The sequence below is a fragment of the Lepidochelys olivacea genome (assembly GCF_965140295.1).
Source record: "Lepidochelys olivacea isolate rLepOli2 genome assembly, chromosome: 24".
NCBI classification, from domain to species: Eukaryota; Metazoa; Chordata; order Testudines; family Cheloniidae; genus Lepidochelys; species Lepidochelys olivacea.
The window spans coordinates 7,555,311-7,576,042 of NC_140434.1; the positions used below are offsets into that span (position 1 = coordinate 7,555,311).

Below are 20,732 nucleotides of genomic sequence, written 5' to 3' on the forward strand. Positions count from 1 at the left end.
GCTTTGCATAGCTCAGTAAACATGGTCGTTTCAGTTTTTATTTTCCACCTGCTTTAATTTCCAACTTTGCATTCACAGCATGTATTTTACTTTGGTGACATAACCTTTCCTCTTTTGTTCCAGGCTGGGTGCTGAATAGCTTTTCAGGTCAATAGTCTGTAAGGTTATTCATTTCTGAGTCAGAGATCTTGAGCCTGATGATCATAGAAGCTACTTCCTCCAAAGTCTACTTAAAAAAGAAAGAAAGAAAAAAAGAGAAGCGAATACAGAAAAAAATTACCAGTAATTACCAGTGTGCGAGGGCAACATGAGTCAATGGATCTGCTTTCTTTTAGTATCCGGAGTTTAGATGTGCTGATTTTAGTGACAAAATGAAAGTGCTTTATTCTCCTATTGGCCCTAAAGATCAAACACAGCTAAGTGAGCCGGATTCAGTTCTGGTTTGTATCAATAGAACTGTTAACTAAGTTCCAGTCGCAGGAACTAAGTTACGTTTGCAATTCCATCAGAGACATGGAGTCAGACTGGGATAGCTGGGGGCATAATTTTAAGACAATGAGGTTGCGGAGGTGTAAGTGAGGGCAGAGTTTGGTGAGCAAGTTCTTTATTCTTGGTGATCAAGAAGTACCCAGCTTAAATTTCAGATCCCAAGTCCAGTGTGCAGTGGCAGTTAGGAAAAAAAATCTTTTTATTTGTAAACTGATCAGATTTGCTCTGTAGTTAACATGGAGAGCCACAATGCCATTTTTAACATGACTTATCAGCCACACTTCAAGCCCTTGATCCTGCAACCAAGGTTGTTGTGTTCCATTGCAAATCTGAACGGAGGCTATGCATGAGCACAAAGAGGGTTAACTGCTCGACATAGGCCTCCACGGTGAGAGAAAATCAATCTCTAGTTTCTTGCACACCTAATCCCTGAGGCCAGGTGTACACTACAGACCTACGCTGGTATAACTACATTGCTCAGAGTGTGAAAAATCCACCCCGCTGAGCAACATAGTTATACCAACCTTAACCCCCACATGCTGACAGCACTGTGTCAGTGGGAGAACTTCTCCGGTCAACATAGCTACCACCTCTCAGGAAAGTGGATTAACTCTGCCGACGGGAGATCACTAAAGCACTATAGCAACACCGCAGCATGGGTGCAGCTGCGCCAATGCAGCCTTTTTTGCATAGACCTGCCCTTACTCTGAAGAGTGCAACCTTGAATGAGATTTTAGGGCCTTTTTCGTAGTTACGTTAAGGCTCACTTACATTGCTCTGGCAGCCTAAAGTGCCTTAAAGTGGGTACAAATGTATTTTATACCTATGGTGAACCCTCTTTCAACTGTCAGAGTGGTGCAAAAGGGGCTTAGCAAAATTGAGAATTAGACCCATGGTCTTTTGTTGTCTGATCATGCAAGAAAATTATCTTCACGAACAGGAGAAATGGTTGAGAAACTAAATAGGATGAAATTCAAAAAGGACAAATGCAAAATGCTATACTTAGGAAGGAATAATCAATTGCACAAATAAAAATGGGAAATGACTGCATAGGAAGGAGTTCTGCAGAAAAGGATTTGGGCATTATAGTGGATCACAAACTAAATATGAGTCAACAATGTAATACTGTTGCAAAAAAAAGCAAACATCATTCTTGGATGTATTAGCAGAAGTGTTGTAAGCAAAAATACGAGAAGTAATTCTTCCACTCTACTCAGCATTAAAGCCTCAACTGAAGGATTGTGTGCAGTTTTAGGCACCAGATTTTGGGAAAGATGTGGGCAAACTGGAGAAAGTTGAGAGGAGAGCAACAAAAATGATTAAAGGTCTAGAAAACATGGCCTAAGAGGAAAGATTGGAAATACTGGGTTTGTTTAGTTGAGAGAAGAGAAGACCCACAGCGAGGCCATGGCTGACCTGAGTTGCCTGACTCAGGCTCATGGGGCTTGGGCTGTGGGGCTATAAAATTGCAGTATAGACATTCAGGCTCGGGCTGGAGCCCAGGCTCTGAGACTCGGTGCAGTGTGTCTTTTATCACACTGTAGACATACCCTTCGTCACTGCTTCAGCTCTTGCTCACCACTCTCTGCTAGCACAGGCAGGTGAAGGTGCAGACACTATTATCCAAGCCTGCCTGCTCCACGGACTTTATCACTGATTTAGGGCTACCACCTTTTCTTATCTGTCCTGGAGGATAAACTAATCCCATTGTGATGATGCCTTCATGTGATTTCACTGAACTTTGCAACGTTTTCACTTCCCAGTTGCACTGATGGGTTGGTGGGGTTGTTGTGTTGTACTGGAGGGTTGCATTTTGGCGCAAACTAATCCCATTGTGATGATGGCTTCATGTGATTTCACTGAACGTTGCAACGTTTTCACTTTCACAACGGAGGGTTGCATTTTGGCGCAATGGTACCCTGTGTGGAAATCACACAAGCCAGTGGGTGGCTGCTATCTCATGACAGAACATCACATCATGATGTCAAAAGGATACTAGTGACTCAAACTGCCTGCGAATGACAGGGCATCATAAGGCCCCATGAAAAGTAAGGCTAATCCAGTGGATAATTATGAAAATTCAGCACCTATGACTTTCAAATTGACCCCAGCTTTCCCAAAATGTATTCTTGTCATCCCTACTGTTGTTTCATTGTCATGCAAGAGCAAAGAAGTCCTGTTATTTCACATAATTTTGGTCTAGAGTACAGTAAATTTAACTAGATGAGAGCATGATTATTAAAATGTTCAGTTTTAATCCCTTTAAGTTATTTCTAAGAATATTGTTTCCTTTGGATTTAGCAACCGTTAAAACAAACTAATGCTCTGTCCAAACTCACATTTTGCTTATTACTCTCCAGTAATAATTGCCCTTCCACCATCCAACTTTGGCTTACCTCACCTGGTACTGTAGTGGATAGACTGCCAAAGTAGGAGTCAGGAGCTTTGGGTTCTATTCCCACCTCTGACAGTAGCCTGCTGGGTGAGCTTGGGCATGTCACTTCCCTGTTCTGGTTTCAGTTCCCCCAGCTGAAAAATAGGGTTAATGATACTGACGTTTGCAAAGTGCTTTGAGATCTACTGATGAAAAGCAATAAATAAAAGCTAGGGATTATTAGTATTCCCCAATTACTTCTCTCAGAAAAGGCCTGTAGGCATGAGGCCACTGACCTACCAACTTCAGTAATAGGTAATAATACATAATACCCAGGACAATAGTAATAATAATGCATAGCATACTTATAATGCATAGTATTTACATAGTACCATCCATCCAAATACTTCAAAGCACTTTACAAAATTGAGTTGATAGCAGTGTCACCATTTTAGAGGTGAGGAAACTGAGGCACAGAGCATAAACAATTTATCTAAAGTCAGTACAGGCAGGCCTTTTTCTCACTGGAATTAAAGCCATTATAATTATTTCAAAGGCATAAAAAAGACCCGCGGCTCAGCGCCTGAGCCCAAATGTCTACTCCACTATTTTTAATCAGTTGACCTGAGCTCTGAGACTTGCCGCCGTGGGTTTGTTTGGTTTTGGTTTGGTTTTTTTTTGGCTGTGTAGATGTACCCTGAGATGAAAGGTTCTATAGCAGTGCAAAGGCTAATCAGGCCAGATCTTCAGTTGCTAGAAATCAGCATAGCTCCTATTATGAATAACCCTCGGAACACAAAAAGAAAAGGAGGACTTGGCACCTTAGAGACTAACAAATTTATTTGAGCATAAGCTTTCATGAGCTACAGCTCACTTCATCGGATGCATTCAGTGGAAAATACAGTGAGGCGATTTATATACACAGAGAACATGAAACAATGGGTGTTACCATACACACTGTAACAAGAGTGATCAGGTAAGGTGAGCTTCATTATCAGCAGGAGAGCGGGGCGGGCAGGAGAGGGACGGACCTTTGGTAGTGATAATCAAGGTGGGCCATTTCCAGCAGTTGACAAGAACGTCTGAGGAACAGTGGTGGTGGTGGTGAGGGGGAATAAACATGGGGAAACAGTTTTACTTTGTGTAATGACCCATCCACTCCCAGTCTTTATTCAAGCCTAAATTAATTGTATCCAGTTTGCAAATTAATTCCAATTCAGCAGTCTCTCATTGGAGTCTGTTTTTGAAGTTTTTTTGTTGAAGAATTGCCACTTTTAGGTCTGTAATTGAGTGACCAGAGAGATTGAAGTGATCTCCGACTGGTTTTTGAATGTCATAATTCTTGACGTCTGATTTGTGTCCATTTATTCTTTTATGTAGAGACTGTCCAGTTTGGCCAATGTACATGGCAGAGGGGCATTGTTGGCACATATCACATTGGTAGATATGCAGGTGAATGAGCCTCTGATAGTGTGGCTGCAAAAGGTTTCCCCCCTGTCCCCGCTCCTGCTCATAATAGCTCGCCTTACCTGATCACTCTTGTTACAGTGTGTATGGTAACACCCATTGTTTCATGTTCTCTGTGTATATAAATCTCTGCACTGTATTTTCCACTGAATGCATCCGATGAAGTGAGCTGTAGCCCACGAAAGCTTATGGTCAAATACATTTGTTAGTCTCTAAGGTGCCACAAGTCCTCCTTTTCTTTTTGCGGATACAGACTAAGATGGCTGCTACTCTGAAACCTCGGAACACAGATTGCATAGCAATGAAATGCTTGCGAGGATGAATATATTTGCCTGCTGCAGCCTCTAAAGTGTCACATATCAGCTTCCTGCATTTTTGTGCCTGCTTATTCACCACAAAACAATGACTGAGCAAGCTGGGAAGTTCAGAGAAATAATAACCCATGTTCTTACGGTAAAGGACTGAAGAAATGAAAAGGAAACTTCTGCATTGAGAATTTCGCCAGCTGGATTCCTGGCTTGATAGCGCACCTGGGTTACCCTCGCTACGTTCAGACTCTGTACGCCCAGCACGTGCTCTGCACTCCTGTTGTCCTCAGCCTTAGATAAAGGAAAAAAGTTTCTTGTAGTGCAGCGATACAGTTGTGTCTGGGGATCACGGCACTGGAAAAGGCAATTTTCATCCAGGCTGCTTGGAAGCGTCTTTCATCTGATTTTCTCTGCTTCTCTCTCTCCATTCTCCCTCCGCCTGCTTTTGCTGAATGCATGTGGAGGGTGCACAATTCACTGGATAGCCCAGGTTGCTAGTGTTTGCTTTGCAGCCTTTGGGTTAAAAAAAAGAAAATCTACACACATGGACAGGGCAGACACATGTTGATCCATCGACGTGGCCCTTGCTGCCATGTAGCTGCACCAAGGGAGTGAGGTGTTTTTCCCATCATAGGCACTGACTCTGTAGATGCTTCGGGGCTCAAGCACCTGTAGACAAAAAATTGTGGGTGCTCAGCACCCACCAACCACAGCTGTTTGGCAACACTCCTGATGAGCTGTTCCAGGGTGCCACCAAGTGGCTGTTTGGCGACTGGGGGAGGCACTTGGGGGAGGGCAGAGGGCAGGGAGAAGGCAGGGGCCTTGAGGAGGAGTTGGAGCTGGGGGGCGGGAAGAGGCGGAGCAAGGGTGGGGCCTCAAGGCTGGGCCGGAAAGGGGTAGGGCCTTGGGGCAGAACGTGTGTGAAGCACTTCCGGGGAAAAATAAAAGTCAGCACCTATGTTTCACACCTGACACAGCCTTTGTTCCAACCCAGTTTGAGACAGCAACAATGCCAATGAGCACCATGATCAAAGCAGTGTAGACAGAAAGCGATTAAGGCTCACAACATCCTGGGGAGGCTTGTGGATAGCGAATTAAAAATACCCTCCTCCTTGGTGAGGCCTGCTGCAATAAGTTCTAATTTCTGAGGCTTGTCTCAGATCCACAAGATAGATCAGTTGTGGGGATTTTCCCCTCAGAGACTCTACACCGTTCTTACACAAAGCAATTAGATTAAAAGGTGCCTAAGGTTAGCATTGTGTGTAGGGCTAGGGTATAAGCCCTTTAAATAGACCAGTAAGTGCTTCTCAAGGGCTCGCAAACTATTTAAAGGCTTGCATAGCTGTTGGTATTTTAACAGGCCACATTTCCAGCTCTCAACAGACCATTCTGGAGTACAGAGATCTATATTTGTGGCTGGCAATGCTGCAGTGGTTCTCTTGTTCTCATTCTGCATATACACTCTTGGTCACTGAAATATGCACCCCAGGCTTTGGAAGGAGAAAGAACCTAGAATTAGTTTTAAGAAAAATAAAATATTGTTAATTATCTTCTGATTTTTACATGAAATTCCAGGGTTCCTGGGGCTCTAGACAGTTGCCTTTGGAGGTGGAAGTCTTCAGAGACCAGCAATGAAAGAAGTAAAATAAAATATCTGTGGTAGGCCTGATTCCCCATTGCCATGCCCTTTGTGTGGCCACTTACAACACCTCAAAGTGGGCAGAAAGTGCTACCAGAACATTGCTCCTGAAGAGTTTTTCACCCACTTTGCACTGGTGCAAATGACTGAACAGTTATAGAATCCTCCCTTTGCCCCTCAGATCAGAAGGGACGCTGATGCAGCCATAGCTAGTCTGGATTACCCCTCTCAAGCCCCCTGTCCTGGTCTCCTCCCAATTCTCCCCATGCTGTGGCCACAGCACACACTAAAAGGGCCAGGGGCTGTCCATATTAGAGCCATATACTGGACTGTGGGCCTGCCCCCTCACTTCCCAGCTCAGTTGTCAGCTGGGCTGGCATCCATCCGGGGCTTGATCCTCCCCCGCAAGTAACAGACTGATCCTCACTGCTCTATCCGTGCAAAGAGGCCATAATACAAACAGGAGCCAGGCCCGTATTGTGACTGGGTCCACCCTGCAGAGCTCTGCATGTGTATTTGTGCAAGTGAGACAGAGAGAGAGATCCCCAGTGATCTTCCAGCAAAACCATGAGATGGCAGCACTGAGGGCCCCTTCTGCACCTCGACCAGAGGGGCATCATAGCAATTCCACACCCCACCTCACCGTTCAATGGTTGATGGAACTGAAGCTTAAAATCTATGAGCACAGCCCCTGCTCTCCCAGGCCTCCCCCTTCTTGCTCGACCCCCACCCCCATTCCATCTACCCCATCATCCATTTATTTCCTCTGCTTCCTTCCTACCCTCCTCTCCACCACTCCCTTTCACCCCTTCACTCTGCAAGGCAAAGGAGAGAGGGAAATGGTGAGATGGAGCAGTGGAGGGGATCCCATGCTGGGGTAGTGGGAGCTGGGGCGCCCCATCTTTTTTGAGGGCTTAGTTGGGATGTGAGTAGGGTTGCCAACTTGGTAATATTTAAAAAACAGACACTCCAGCAGGAGTGCCAGAGCCTCCCCTGCCCCGCCCATTCCCCTGAGGCCCTGACCCATCCACTCCTCTTCTCTCCTTCCCCCGTCGCTCGCTGCTTTTCCCCTTACACTCTCCTTCACCCAGGTCAGGAGGGACTCGCCTGCGGAGCCGGGGCTGGGAGCTGCAGCCACCCAACGAAGGTAGGAGGCGGCCCCAGCTGAGTAGAGGCTGGTGCAGATGATGACCCGGCGCCTCTCCACCTCCCTCACCCGCAGTAACCAGACTTTGAATGTCCGGTCAATAGATCTGACCGGACACTATCTGGTCCCCTTTAAAACCGGACTTTCCGGTCGAAAACTGGGCACCTAATCACCCTAGAGTGGTGTCTTGACCTTGTGCTGGCCCTCTACACAGGGTGAATTTCACCCTAAAAGTTCAGGTAACATACAGTACAGTCAGATATTGCCTAGCAACAGGGGCTGCCTAAGATCCATCAGTCACTCACCTGGCGCTCCCCCCAAACGTGGGGAAGCAGTGACACAAAACAGCCTCATGGAACCACTCAAGTACAACTGAAAATTTAGCCCAGGACAAGAAATGCTTTGGCGGTTGTTGCAAATCTCATGAAATTTCACCATGAGGCAATGTTGCTCAGTTGTTCACATTCATCCATTGGTGGGTTTTTTTGTGGGTTTGTCAGGGGTGGTTTTTTTTTGTTTTTGGGTTTTTTTTGCAACTGACAGATTATATTTTGCTAAAACAAGCCACAAAAATGAGGAAATAATTGGGGACAACTCCCCAAATGGTTACATTTTCACAAAGATGTGATTTCTCACTCCTGTCCCACTGGTGACCATTTTTCCACCTGGCCCTGCAACACACAAATGGATCCCACAATTTTGCCAGCTGCCCTTTGATTAAACTCAAGCCCTGACCTTCTAACCTGATTAATTCAAGTGGACCCATGAGCATATATGGAGCCATCTTGGGGCTTTGCAGAGATTCAGGGCTCCACCCTCATGAATCAGATTTTGCAGCATCAGGGCCTGAGAGTTTGTTTCATCTGTAATCTGTGTGGTTTTGCATTTCTGTCACTCGCTAAGTATCCCACACCTGGCCCCGCTGAACAGACTGAGCCTAAACTTCTCAGACAATTGGATATATTTTTTTCCTTTCAGAAGAGGATGTGTAATTTATTTTACATGCATTGCTTACAGATGAGATTACATCTGGATCATCATAGCAACCTCAGTGCTGAATTGGAGAGAAGAGAATGCATTTCAGGTGCTGTGGAGATGTGTGACGTCACTCTGAAACTGTATCCCGCAAGGATTCAGTCAATAGGTGTCTGCAAATCATATCTCGAAGTAGGGCACAGTAGGTCAGATCCAGAAGCAGGGCGCCCCCGGCCCGCAGCCTGTGGAGTAGAACAGGGCAGCAGATGTGTGTTTCCCGGTGCTGTGCTGGAACTTGCAGCTGGGGGTGTGGATTCCAGGTTCACCCTTTCCCTGCTTTCTTGCTCATTCAATCACTAGCCCTCTACCTGCAGCTAGATTTACAGCCTTTGGGCCTGACTCCCCGCTACTGTGCATCCCGTGCAGTCATTTATACCTCGGCTGAAAACTGCTGCTATTCTGATTCAGCAACATTATAAACCTACTTTGCACAGGGGTAAATGGCTGTGCAGTGGCAGAGAGAATCAGGCCCTTCATCTCTGCACCGTGTCCTTGGTCCAAGCGCTGCGGGTGGCAAAGGCTGACTTCACTCTGTAGGTCACATTTTATAACAGCAGAAGCACTTGGTTCCATGGCTGGGCTTCTCCACGGCACAAGGCGATCTCAGGTCGTTTCTGACGGCAGGTGTGCTAATGTCTTCACATAAGACTTATGGGAGCAGCATTGCAAGATACCAACCCAATTTTGTGTGGCCATGGGAAACATGTTCCCTCCTCCAAGGAATGTCCACAGTTTGCTTGATCTCCTAGGTTGCTAATGATTGCTTTGTGACCTGTACTGGGGAAAATCCATACATGTGGCTAGGGATGTGCTGATCCAGCTACTTCGCCTCGCCACCTCTGACGTGGCTTCGGCAACTCCACCACGTGGAGTAGCTTTACCCGTGCGACGTGGCCTTCAGCCAATACGTTTTGAGACAGAGGCAGTGACAATACTCAGCACTGAAATAGCACTTCACATGCGCAAAGCAATGTAGAGACATGAATCCATTAAAAACACCCCTGCGGGATAGGGAGAGTGAGCTACAAGTGTCCAAATTCTGGACCAGACCAACCGCGATCATTCATCATTTTGGCTACTTATCTCAGGTCCGTCAGATGGATCTGATGGGAGGATTTTGCCACTACAGCCCGTACATTGTTCTCAAACACAGCAGTTAGATTACAGCAAGGCTAAGATTCGCAGTTTAACAGACCACATCTCCAGAGTGCATTCTGAAGCAGAGCGTCCCTCTATATTTGTGGATAAGAGCCATAACTGGCAATCCCACAGTGGTTTCCTTTGTTCCTGGACATTCGAATGTACCCTTTGTTACCGAAATATTCACCCCAGCTGTTGGAAGGAGAAAAAGCACAGAATTAAACATTAAGAGAATAAAACACCTTTCTTTATAGGCAGGGTTCCCCTCCCCCATTTTCTCATGTGTTTCAAACTGTTTAAAAAGGGCATCCAATTCACATCAGTACAGACACATACATGCACAGCTCTACACAGCTCACTTATACCCCACGCATATCCCAGGAGCACGTTATTCTATAGATAAATACGGCTCAGTGATGGATTTTCTTTTACCTGTTTTTCACAAGCCAAAAGTCCTTCCCATCCAGGGTGCCATAGCCAATAACTAGAACCCCATGATTCACATGATCAGTGCAGCGTGGATCATCGTAGACTCCTGGAAGGAAAGAATATGCAATCACATGGGAGGAAAAAAAGCCAGTAGTGACTTCTCTGCTCAGTAAAGTTGTTGTGAGCAACCCACATGGTACCAACATGCCTCTAGCCTGGTCCCCTGTAGAGGGGGGATAATAATAACAATCTCTCACTCTTTTCATCAGTAGATCACAAAGCAGGTCAGTCTTATTATCTCCATTGTGCAGATGGGGAAACTGAGGCACAGAGCAGGCAATGACTTGCCTTGGGAATAGAACTCAGCTCTCGTAAACACCTGGGCTGAGTTTGAAGCAGCACAAATTTGCAGCCAAAATATCTGACAATGCCTGGAATACAACCCAGTGAAAACTAATTAAAAAAAGCACAGATTAATGTAAGACTTGCCCACTCTGTGGGGCATTCTGTCCCCCTCTAGTGGTGGCTGGGCCACAGAAAGGTTGATGAGCCTCTCACAGCCTTGATTAGAAGAGGTTGGGTCTTACAGATCAAGCAGGAAAGGCTCATGTGTTAAGATTCAGAAGTCCCACGTTCCTTCCCCGCTGCTCACCCCGGCACATTGGCATTACATTAACATGAGTGAAGGGTCCACCCTGGGGTGCTATTTTAATGACACCCTGTAAGACACCAGCAGGAATTGAACCCGGGGTCATTAACCCTTGAAGCACCTTTCGAGCTAAAGGAGCATCTCCGGTCATTTGTTGTTATTATTAATCTGTGTCACAGGAGCACCTGCCAGCCCCAGACATAGACCAGGGCCCCACGGCGCTGTACAAACACAGAACAAAAGGATCGTCCCTGCCCCAAAGAGCTTCCAGTGTAAGAGTATGTCCACACTGCACACTCCTTATTGCAGCGTGTAGACTGTATACACTACACATACCCCCCGCATAAACAGCAGGGTAGACGGCTTAGGGGAGTAAAGACATACCTGAACCCTTAGGGTATATGCCCTACACGGCTCTCTACATGCCCAAGCAGGGCCTCCCCCATCTGCACTGCTCGTTTTAGCAGTGTCATACGTCGCTACCTCCCCGCTGCTGGGGCCTTTTTCTGCCACAGGGAAAGACTCCAGCAGCGGGAGGTAGTGGGAAAAACTCTGACAGCTCCCACTGCCTCCAGCGCCAGAACCTTGCAGTGCTGTGGGTAGCTACACAGCGCAGTGCCTTTAGCAGCCATGTGTAGCTACATCTACCCAACATGCCACCACCACCGGGATGCAGTAGAGATATATCCTAGGTGTAAGACAAGAGACATTAGCTTCTAGCAGTAGTAGGCTTTTATCCTCTTGCCAGCTGCTAGAGGAGCTGGAGCACCCATGGGGGAAAAATAGTGGGTGCTCAGCACCCACCAGCCACAGATGATGGGCGGCACCACCAAAGGCACCGCTGATCAGCTGTTTGGAGGCACCGCAGATCAGCTGTTCGGCAGCTAGGGGAGGCACTTGGGGAAGGCAGAGAGCAGTGAGTGGGGAGGGGGCTTTGGGGTAGAGGTTGGAGCAGAAGAGGTGGAGCAAGGGCGGGGCCTCAGGGGAAGAGGTGGAGTGGGGGTGGGGCCTCAGGGCGGAGCGGGGGTGGAGCACCCCTGGGGAAAAATAAAAGTCAGTTCCTATGAACCAAGGGGTAACAGGATGGTGTCACTCACAAACAGCAAAACATGCATTCAGCTGCCTGTGGCCTTTGTTTGATAATGACTGTAACTTATTGCGGGGTCAAAAGATTCCAGGAAATAACAAGAAAACAAAAGCCAGGTCTCCATGGGAAGAGCACAATGTGCACATCTCCTCAGTAACAAGCTGCAGAACAAATAGCAACTTCCTCCACATTCCGCTTTACATTTAAAGAGACAGTCCACAGAAAGCAAAGGCATCAGTCTTTCAAACTATGTACAGCACCGGGCGCGAGGTGTTCTAGCTTAGAGAACGTACCTGATCTGTACAGGAAAAACGAAGGCTGTTTCGCATCTATGGCAACAGACACAGGTCCGATATTGGCTACGGCATCCTTCAGGGCTGCTTCATCGGCATACGGGAGCTGAACGAACTTGGAGCAGGTGGCGGCTCGTGTGGCAGGGTTATAGTGACACGTTCCGTTCTGGCAGTGGCAAAGAGCAGATGAAACGGACATTTCAGCCTCTGGCATGAACATCTGACCCACTTGCAACATTTGTTTATCTCCCTTCTATTCCCCTCTGTTGTCTGAATCCCTCTGGAACATTCCTTCTGCCTCTGGGCATCGAGATCAGAGCTGAGGGACTAATTCATTTTTCAGTTCAGTGACTTACCCGGAAACAACAACAAACAACAACAAAAAGAAAACAAAACAAAAACGTAAAAAACCCCACTGGTTTGTTTCAAACCAAAATTGCATTTTTTCAGGGTTTTTTGCTGAAACAAAAAATCAAATAAATTTCATTTGGTTCAAATGAAACATTTCAAATGTCATTTCATTTCCGAATGAGCTGTCAAAATGGTTCCTTTTGACATTTCCGGGGGGGAAAAATCAGGGGAGGTTTTGGGCCAAAAATATTTGCCAAATTTAGGTCAAATTCACAAATAGTTTTGGTGCCCTGAAAAGAGCATTTTCAGCCAATTTTAATTCACTCCGTGTTCATCTCTCTCCTTTCCCATCACTCAGGTAAGGAGAAATATGAGGATTCAGCTTTCAATGACAGCAGTGAACATTTGCAGCACGCATTTCACAGATGGCTTTATTAGCCTCCATGCCTCTGGGACAGGGGGAAGTGGGATTAGCTGGGTTTCACAGAGAAGTCAGAGGAACAAACAGAGCTAAGATTACAACCCAAGTGACCTGAGCACAAGTCCCTCTGCTCTAGCCATTAGCCACCACTCTCCACCCAACATTGGGAGTAGACGTCAGGAATACTGATGCCAAGTTTTACTGCTCTAACGACTGCCTGCAGACCTCTTCTCTTGTTCTTTGTGCTGACACAAACAGCACAGGAAGACCCAGCAAAACAGGCCACAAAGAACAGAATGCTACACACTCGCCAGAAGAGATGCCAGCAACAGACTACGAAAAGGACTAGGGAGTCTCTGAGTTTTTGGGGGATGTCTACATGGCATTCTTAAACCTGGGTCTCTGGGATCCAGGCTTGCGGACTCAGTGTTTCCAAGCCCACTCTTCAGCATCCACACTGCGCTGTAAACCTGGGTTTACAATTGCTGGGCCCAGGTCTCACAGCTGTGCTAATGTGTCCATACTGCCCTGCACAGACCTTCTGACTCAGCTCTGCAGCTTTTGCTGCACCCACTCTGCAAAATGACAAGGCTTGGACGCAAGTCAGCAGGACTCAGACTCTGACCTACCCCTCTAGAAGAGTCCAAGGACCTTGGGCCTGAGCGCTTGCTGACCTGAGTCAGGCTGATTTGTATGTGGATGGAAGGGGAACCTTAATCAGAACCCGAGCTTTGCGTGTAGTGTAGACAGACCCTCTCTGTGTCTGTCTGAAATCTGGATACCAACCTGAGCTGTGTACGGATAGGAAGCGTCTGAATCAATGCCGTCATTATCAATGATGTACTGGAAGGCGTAGGTCATAAATCCACCGCTGCAGCCGCGGTTCCAATACATAGTGGAACAGTCGACTAGGTTCTGTGCGCTGAGAGACACCAGGTTTCCAGTTTTCAGTTTCACCTGGGCTTCTAGGGCACCGACAGCACTGAAAGCCCAGCAGGCGCCACAGGGCCCCTGAAAAAGCCAGAGAGATGCACTGAGCCACTGCTGTGATGGGCACCCATGTCAGCAAGGGAACAGATTGAGCCTCCCACCTGATTCTTCACATCAGTAACACATCCTTTGTCCCTCCAGTCCATGGAGTCCGGCACTTGGCTGCCAGGGCGCGGCCTGTAGGTGGAATTCCGGTCAGGTCGGTGGGGAATTTTCACTCCAGTTAACAAAGCAGCCACTTCCTCGCTGGTCTAGTTAAAAGAACACACACACCCCGTCAGACTGACATCTCCAAGGAGTTGTGAGATTACACAAGAATTTCAGCTTTTTTTTTCTTTTTTTTTTTTTTAAGTTTCCATCTCTCGTGTAGCTGTGGAGACCTGCAGGAAAACATAACCCTTAAAAGCGCAAAACCCAGAGGCAAATAATAAGAACCCCCAGACTTAGACTTTTTTTTTAATGCCAGGATTTTTAAGCCCCCCCCATGATTTTAGGGGCCTGACTCCTGAGTTCTGAATGCTTGGCGGTGGCAGTAATGGGATCTGAAGCACAAGCCCCTGCAATTTCAGTTAAAGGAGCAACTTCTTTAACCCGCAATGGCCTAGCAGACAGGTTGTGTGTTATTCCACACGTGACATTCCTCATGGGGGTAAGGGAGGGTGGAAGACACAGTAAGGTAGAGAAGCAGGAACCTGCGGGAATGGGATTCCCAAACTTTTGACCTCACATGCACTGTATGTGCAAGGTCAGACTCACACAGCTTGGAGGATGCCATTTGATACAGAAAAAGAAAAGGAGGACTTGTGGCACCTTAGAGACTAACCAATTTATTTGAGCATGAGCTTTCATGAGCTACAGCTCACTTCATCGGATGCATACTGTGGAAACTGCAGAAGACATTATATACACAGAGACCATGAAACAATACCTCCTCCCACCCCACTGTCCTGCTGGTAATAGCTTATCTAAAGTGATCATCAAGTTGGGCCATTTCCAGCACAAATCCAGGTTTTCTCACCCTCCGCCCCCCCCCCCCACACACACACACACAAACTCACTCTCCTGCTGGTAATAGCCCATCCAAAGTGACCACTCTCTTCACAGTGTGTATGATAATCAAGGTGGGCCATTTCCTGCACAAATCCAGGTTCTCTCACTCCCTCACCCCCCTCCAAAAACCACACACACAAACTCACTCTCCTGCTGGTAATGGCCCATCCAAAGTGACCACTCTCCCTACAACGTGCATGATAATCAAGGTGGGCCATTTCCAGCACAAATCCAAACCTAACATGGCTGTTACTCTGAAATTTGATACAGAAACATTCTGGGGGGGAGGGGAGGGATCACACCAGCAGCGGGCTAGCAGGGGGTGCAATCCCTGCACTTAAAAAACCAGGACTACCCCCCTGATGGCAGATTTCCCACACACACCCCTGACACCAGCATGTAGGACAAAGATCTGCACAGCTCTCGGGAGCAGTGATGGGGGCAGGTTTGCTGCTGGAGGACGCACAGGGTGCTGTGATTTGTGGACCTACCTCTGCACTGCTCATACTGTCACAGGATTGGCTGGAGCTTATTCTGCCCCTGATTCAGTTACATTCTCTGTCCACAGCACTCCCAGGGAAATACAAATAATTCCCAGATGCCCGGTCACTTGGTCTGTAGCGATATTTTTTTAAACTTACCATGTCTGCCAGGTGGTTCATGCCCAGCTCATAGGAATGCAGCCCCAGTGAGTGCTCAAGGTTATGCAGCATAACGAGCTTGAGGTTCTTTTCCCAGGTCACGCGCCGTTCCCCTTCCTCTTTCTGGAACCAAAGCACAGCCCCCACAATACAATCAAGAGCCCAGAGAAAACCATCTGCAGTATAAATGAGTTATAGTTCTACAGCGCTTTTTGATCCCCCAGGAACCTGAGTGTTTTGCAAAAATCTTGCCTAGATCCTACAACACTCACTCAAGCAAAACGTCCTAGGAAATCAAGGGGAGTCTTAACTAGTTAAGCGTGGCAAGATTGAGTCCTTCCCCACCCTCGAAATGCAGCCAGTTCTGGAGTGGTGTGCAGCAGCTTTTTAACAGCACACAGCAACACTACACAACAGGGTAGGACAAGAAGAGAAGAATCACATAGTATCCAGTTAAATCATCAGGGGGAATTATAGGGAGGCAGAATGTAATTGCCACCAGGACAGTGATGATAACCTGTGATTTAGGAGGAAAGTACTGTAGGATTCGCTAATGACCCCAAGCAGTCGGGGCCTTCAACTAAGCCAAAGTAATTAAGGAGTTGAACATACGGTTAGGATGCAAAACAATATCAAGAATCAAACATTCACAATACAGCTTACAGCTGTACAAATCACTGACTTTTTGGTTTGGCAGCCAAACCAAACAATGTTTTAAAAATCACTTGAAGATTTTTGGATTTGGGTCAAACGTTTTGCTTCATTTTGGAGCTTTTTAAACCTTTTTAAACCTTTTATTTATTCTTTTTATTTAGTTATTGTGAATAGAACAGAGGGAAATTCCAACACGAAATGGCTTTCCGAAAGAAAAGACAAAATAGTTCATTTATTAAACTCTGAAATGAACCATTTTTTCCCACCTTTCCATCTTATTTTTTTAATTTGATTAAAACAATTTGCCAATATCGAGCCGAATTCCCCAGTTGTTTCTGTCAACCCAAGTCTGTATTTGTCCACACACACAAAAAAAGAGTTGTGTGAAAAACGTCACCTGGCTCTAATATATCCCTAACAAAACACGCTTTAAGAAATCAGCTAACCCCCTGGGATGGTTTAGGCAAGGTGGAGGGTACATACAGGGCCCAGTGCTCATTAAAGCTGAATGCACTTCTGAAAGCAGAGAGAGCTTTACAGTCTCCAGAAGAGGAACAGGAGGCACCGATCTCAGTGAGAGCTGCCAGAGGGCTGGCATGCCAAGGTCCTGGATACCTGCTGACCGGAGGGGAGATGGTGATGGAAATCCCCCTCCCCCACTTCAAACCCACAGCTGCACAGACCCCACCTTGTGGCTGTATTGCTTGCCATAGGTTTTCTTCCAGAGCTCCCAGTGGTTGTCCAGCGTCGGATCTGAGTGTAGATGTGCAGTAGCAGCAGAAGCAAGAGAGGCCAGGAAGATACAAAACAACAGCTTCATTCTGGTCAGCTAGGGGAAAAAAAAAAAAAAAAGAGCACGCTGGTGAAAGATAATATCTGCATGGTTAAGTCAAGTGTCTCAATTTCCTCCACTCAGTGATGGTGCAAAAGATCCAACACTGACTTGCTGAGATTTCTCCACTCTCTCTGCCAGGAGCAAAGTGTCAAGAAGCAAACCCTGACCCTGCAGCAGCTCTCACACTTGTACCTCTTGGGGGCGAGGGAAGGGGCTTCCTGGAACCCCATACGACAACAACAGACTTGAAAGGAAAACAGAGCTATGTGAATGGATAATATCACCCGGGTACTTCCACAGCTCCTGAACTGGATCTTGGACCTGGACCTGGGCATCAGAGCCTGGTATAAGGGATACAGCGGGGAGGGAGGGATAGAGCTAGCAAAAGTCAGAGACATTCCCAGCTGGGGTGGGAATTGATGTAGCTTCACTGAGGTCAATGAGTTTGATCCCTAGGTGTTGTAAACTGGTGTCGCTCCATTGTGGTCACTGGAGCAAAGCTGATTTACACCAGCTGAGGATCTGGCCCACAGAGATTTGTGTGAAGAGGGCTTGAATTTTCAAAGGAGCCCAAGCAATTTTCAAGGGAGTTAGGCAACCAAATCCCATTAACTCTCACCTAACTCCCCTAGGTTCCTTTGAACACTCCAGCCAAGATAGGAAGATGGAAAGTTTTATGGAGCTAGAGAGACAGAGAGAGAGACAGAGCAGGTGTATGAGAATAGATAGATAGAAAGGGTGTTGAATAGATAGATAGAGGGGGTTATTGGAAGAGAGAGACTTTTATATGGGGATAGAAGGACAAGACTGATACACGCCGATGTATGCAGATGCAAACTCTCTACAAGCAAAATACAAAACATCATTTTTTTATTTTACTTCCTCAAACACATTATTCCAAACATGACGAAGAGGAGATTTAAAGTACAAGGGGAAAAATAAAAAGTCAAACATACCTGACGGGAGTTCGCCCAGTGGAAATTTCTAGGCAGGAATCCTGAACTGATCAGCAGGCAGCAAGAATTCCCCCAAATTCTCCTCCCAAGGTTGGCTACTGAGTGAACCCTAACACCCTTCCTGCTGTGACTGCATGCCTAGAAGAAGGAGTTCGGTTTGCTCTCCCAGGCTCGTCACATGGGACTGTGAATGAGGAAATGGCAGGACCTCTGCTTTCACTTTTACTGTGACTGTATCAAAACAGGGATGTTCGCTATGGCTGCAGGCTGATTTTCAGTCCCCAGCCCCGGAAGACTAAAATCAGATGTTTTTCCTTCCCTTCTCAGACCCTACAGCACATGATTGGGAGAGTTAAAAAATAAACTAGTAGGGTCAACATTTTCAAAAGCTCAGACAGGTGCAAACAGTCGCTGGGACCTCCCTTTTGGGGTTTAAGTTATCATCCATATTATGGTAAAACCTAGAGATCCCGGTTGATATTAGGACCCAGTTGCACCGGGTTCTTCATGAACACAGAGGGAAAGACAGAGCCTGCCTCCCTGAGTTCACAAGCTAAATAGATAAAGACAGACGAAGGGCAGGGGGAAACTGAGGCACAGATCAGGGAAGCAATTTGCCCAAGGTCACACAGCAGGGCAGGGCTAGTGCGGGGAACAGAGGTCTCTTGGGTTGCAGTCCAGTGCCTGCTTCACTGGCATTTGGGCACCCAGCACGCTCTCCAAGCCGGCGTTTGGTTTAGCCTCAACTGCCTGAGCACCCAGCATTGACTGGGATTTTCAGAGCACCCGGGCACTTTCCTGAGTGCACAGGGCTGAGCAGAAATGCCCTCTAGGTGCAGATTATTTATTCCTTACGCCACCCGTTCCTAAACTGAACTTCGCACCCCTTGAAAATCTGTACCTTATTCCCTGATAACCAGAAACTTCTATGCTTAAACTCTGTACCGTTTTCTTTTTATTTTAACATCTTAATAAAATTATTAAATCTGAATGCAGGGTGGTGAATGCTGTTATCAATGCGTTGTCATTATGGTATGAATGAAGGGCTTAACCCTGTCTCAAATTAGGGGAGGTCTGGGGGTCAGGACTGGTTTAACCTTTTCCTTCCCACTGCTGCAATGACAAAGTGCTAGTGACTGCTTGTACCCACCTCGGGGACACCTGTTTCCAGGGGGTGGCATCTCTCCGCGGGGGACTCCTGCTCTCAGCAGGTGGGCATAGCAATTCCCCACCCTACGGTCCAATGGTTGACGGAAATGAAGCTTAAAATCTGTGAGCACAGCCCCTGCTCTCCCAGGCCTCCCCCTTCTTGCTCCAACCCCATCCCCATTCCATCTACCCCATCATCCATTTATTTCCTCTGCTTCCTTTCTGCCTTCCAGCCCTCCTCCCCCACCACTCCCTTTCACCCCTTCACTCTGGAAGTCAAAGGAGAGAGGGAACTGGTGACATGGAGCAGTGGAGGGGATCCCATGCTGGGGTAGTGGGACCTGGAGCGCCCCGTCTTTTTTGAGGGCTTAAGTGGGATGTGAGTAGGGTTGCCAACTTGGTAATACAGTAACTCCTCACTTAAAGTCATTCCGGTTAACGTTGTTACATTACTGATCAATTAGGGAACATGCTTGGTTAAAGTTGTGCAATGCTCCCCTATAAAGTCGTTTGGCAGCCGCCTGCTTTGTTCACAGATTTAGGGAACATGCTTGGTTAAAGTTGTGCAATGCTCCCCTATAAAGTCGTTTGGCAGCCGCCTGCTTTGTTCACAGATTGCAGTAAGAGCAGCCCGCTGGAGCTAGCTGGTGCGGGTTTGGAACCAGGGTGGGCCGGCAGCCCCCTATCCGCTCCCCGCTCCCCTAAGTTGCCTGTGCGGCAGCCGCCCAACAGGCTATCAATTGCCGCAGTTCAGCTGTCCCTCCCCCCACTGCCATGTGCTGCTCCTGCCCTCTGCCTCGGAGTTGCTCCCAGGAGCCTCCTGCTTGCTGTGCAGGGGCGGGAGAGAAGGGGGCTAATGTCAGGGTGTCCCCCTCCCCCCTGCTCCTGCACCCCACTTACCCCATCTCCATGAGAGGAGGGGGGTGGACACAACAGGGCTCAGGACGGAGGGAGCTTCCTGGGAGCAGCTGCTGTCTCAACTTGCTGATCTACTTAAAAAGGCAGCGTACTTAGGGTATGGTCAGTGCGCGTCTCTCTCTGACACACAGGGGGTGTGTCTCTGTCTCTGTCTGTCGTGCTGTGTCCCCTCCCTCCAGTCGCGCTGCTTGTAGAGTGTGAGGCTACATTAACAATGGGTTAACCCTTGAGGGCTCAGTCGAGTGCTAGTTCGTCATTTAGCAGCAAGGCATTCCCTGGGAAATATCCCACCCTCTGACTCCACCACCTCAACCAAGCTTCACAATCATCATCACTGTGTACAGTATTCAATTGTTTATTTAAAATTTATACTGTGTGTGTGTGTATATATATATATATAGTCTTTTGTCTGGTGAAAAAAATTTCCCTGGAACGTAAACCCCCCCCCCCCATTTACATTAATTCTTATGGGGAAATTGGATTTGCTTAACATTGTTTTGCTTAAAGTCGCATTTTTCAGGAACAGAACGACAATGTTAAGTGAGGAGTTACTGTATTTAAAAACCGGACACTCCCGCAGGAGTACCACAACCTCCCCTGCCCCGCCCATTCCCCTGAGGCCCCGCCCCATCCACTCCTCTTCCCCCCTCCCCCTGTTGCTTGCTGCTTTTCCCCTTCCATCCCCCACCGCCTTGGTCAGGAGGGACTCA

The 20,732-nt window shown here is 47.3% G+C and overlaps 1 protein-coding gene across 1 annotated transcript; it reads right to left on the minus strand.

The window, feature by feature from the left end:
• Window positions 1–8,381: 8,381 nt before the first annotated feature.
• CTSS (cathepsin S) lies at window positions 8,382–18,313 on the minus strand. Its single transcript, XM_084613934.1, has 8 exons — window positions 17,956–18,313; window positions 16,853–16,993; window positions 15,511–15,633; window positions 13,921–14,070; window positions 13,616–13,840; window positions 12,058–12,223; window positions 10,032–10,134; window positions 8,382–9,791 (listed from the first exon to the last, which is right to left on the minus strand). Exons 2-8 carry the CDS (start codon window positions 16,982–16,984, stop codon window positions 9,692–9,694), a joined length of 999 nt encoding a protein of 332 aa, XP_084470060.1. The 5' UTR covers window positions 16,985–16,993; window positions 17,956–18,313; the 3' UTR covers window positions 8,382–9,691.
• Between the last annotated feature and the right edge of the window lie 2,419 nt (window positions 18,314–20,732).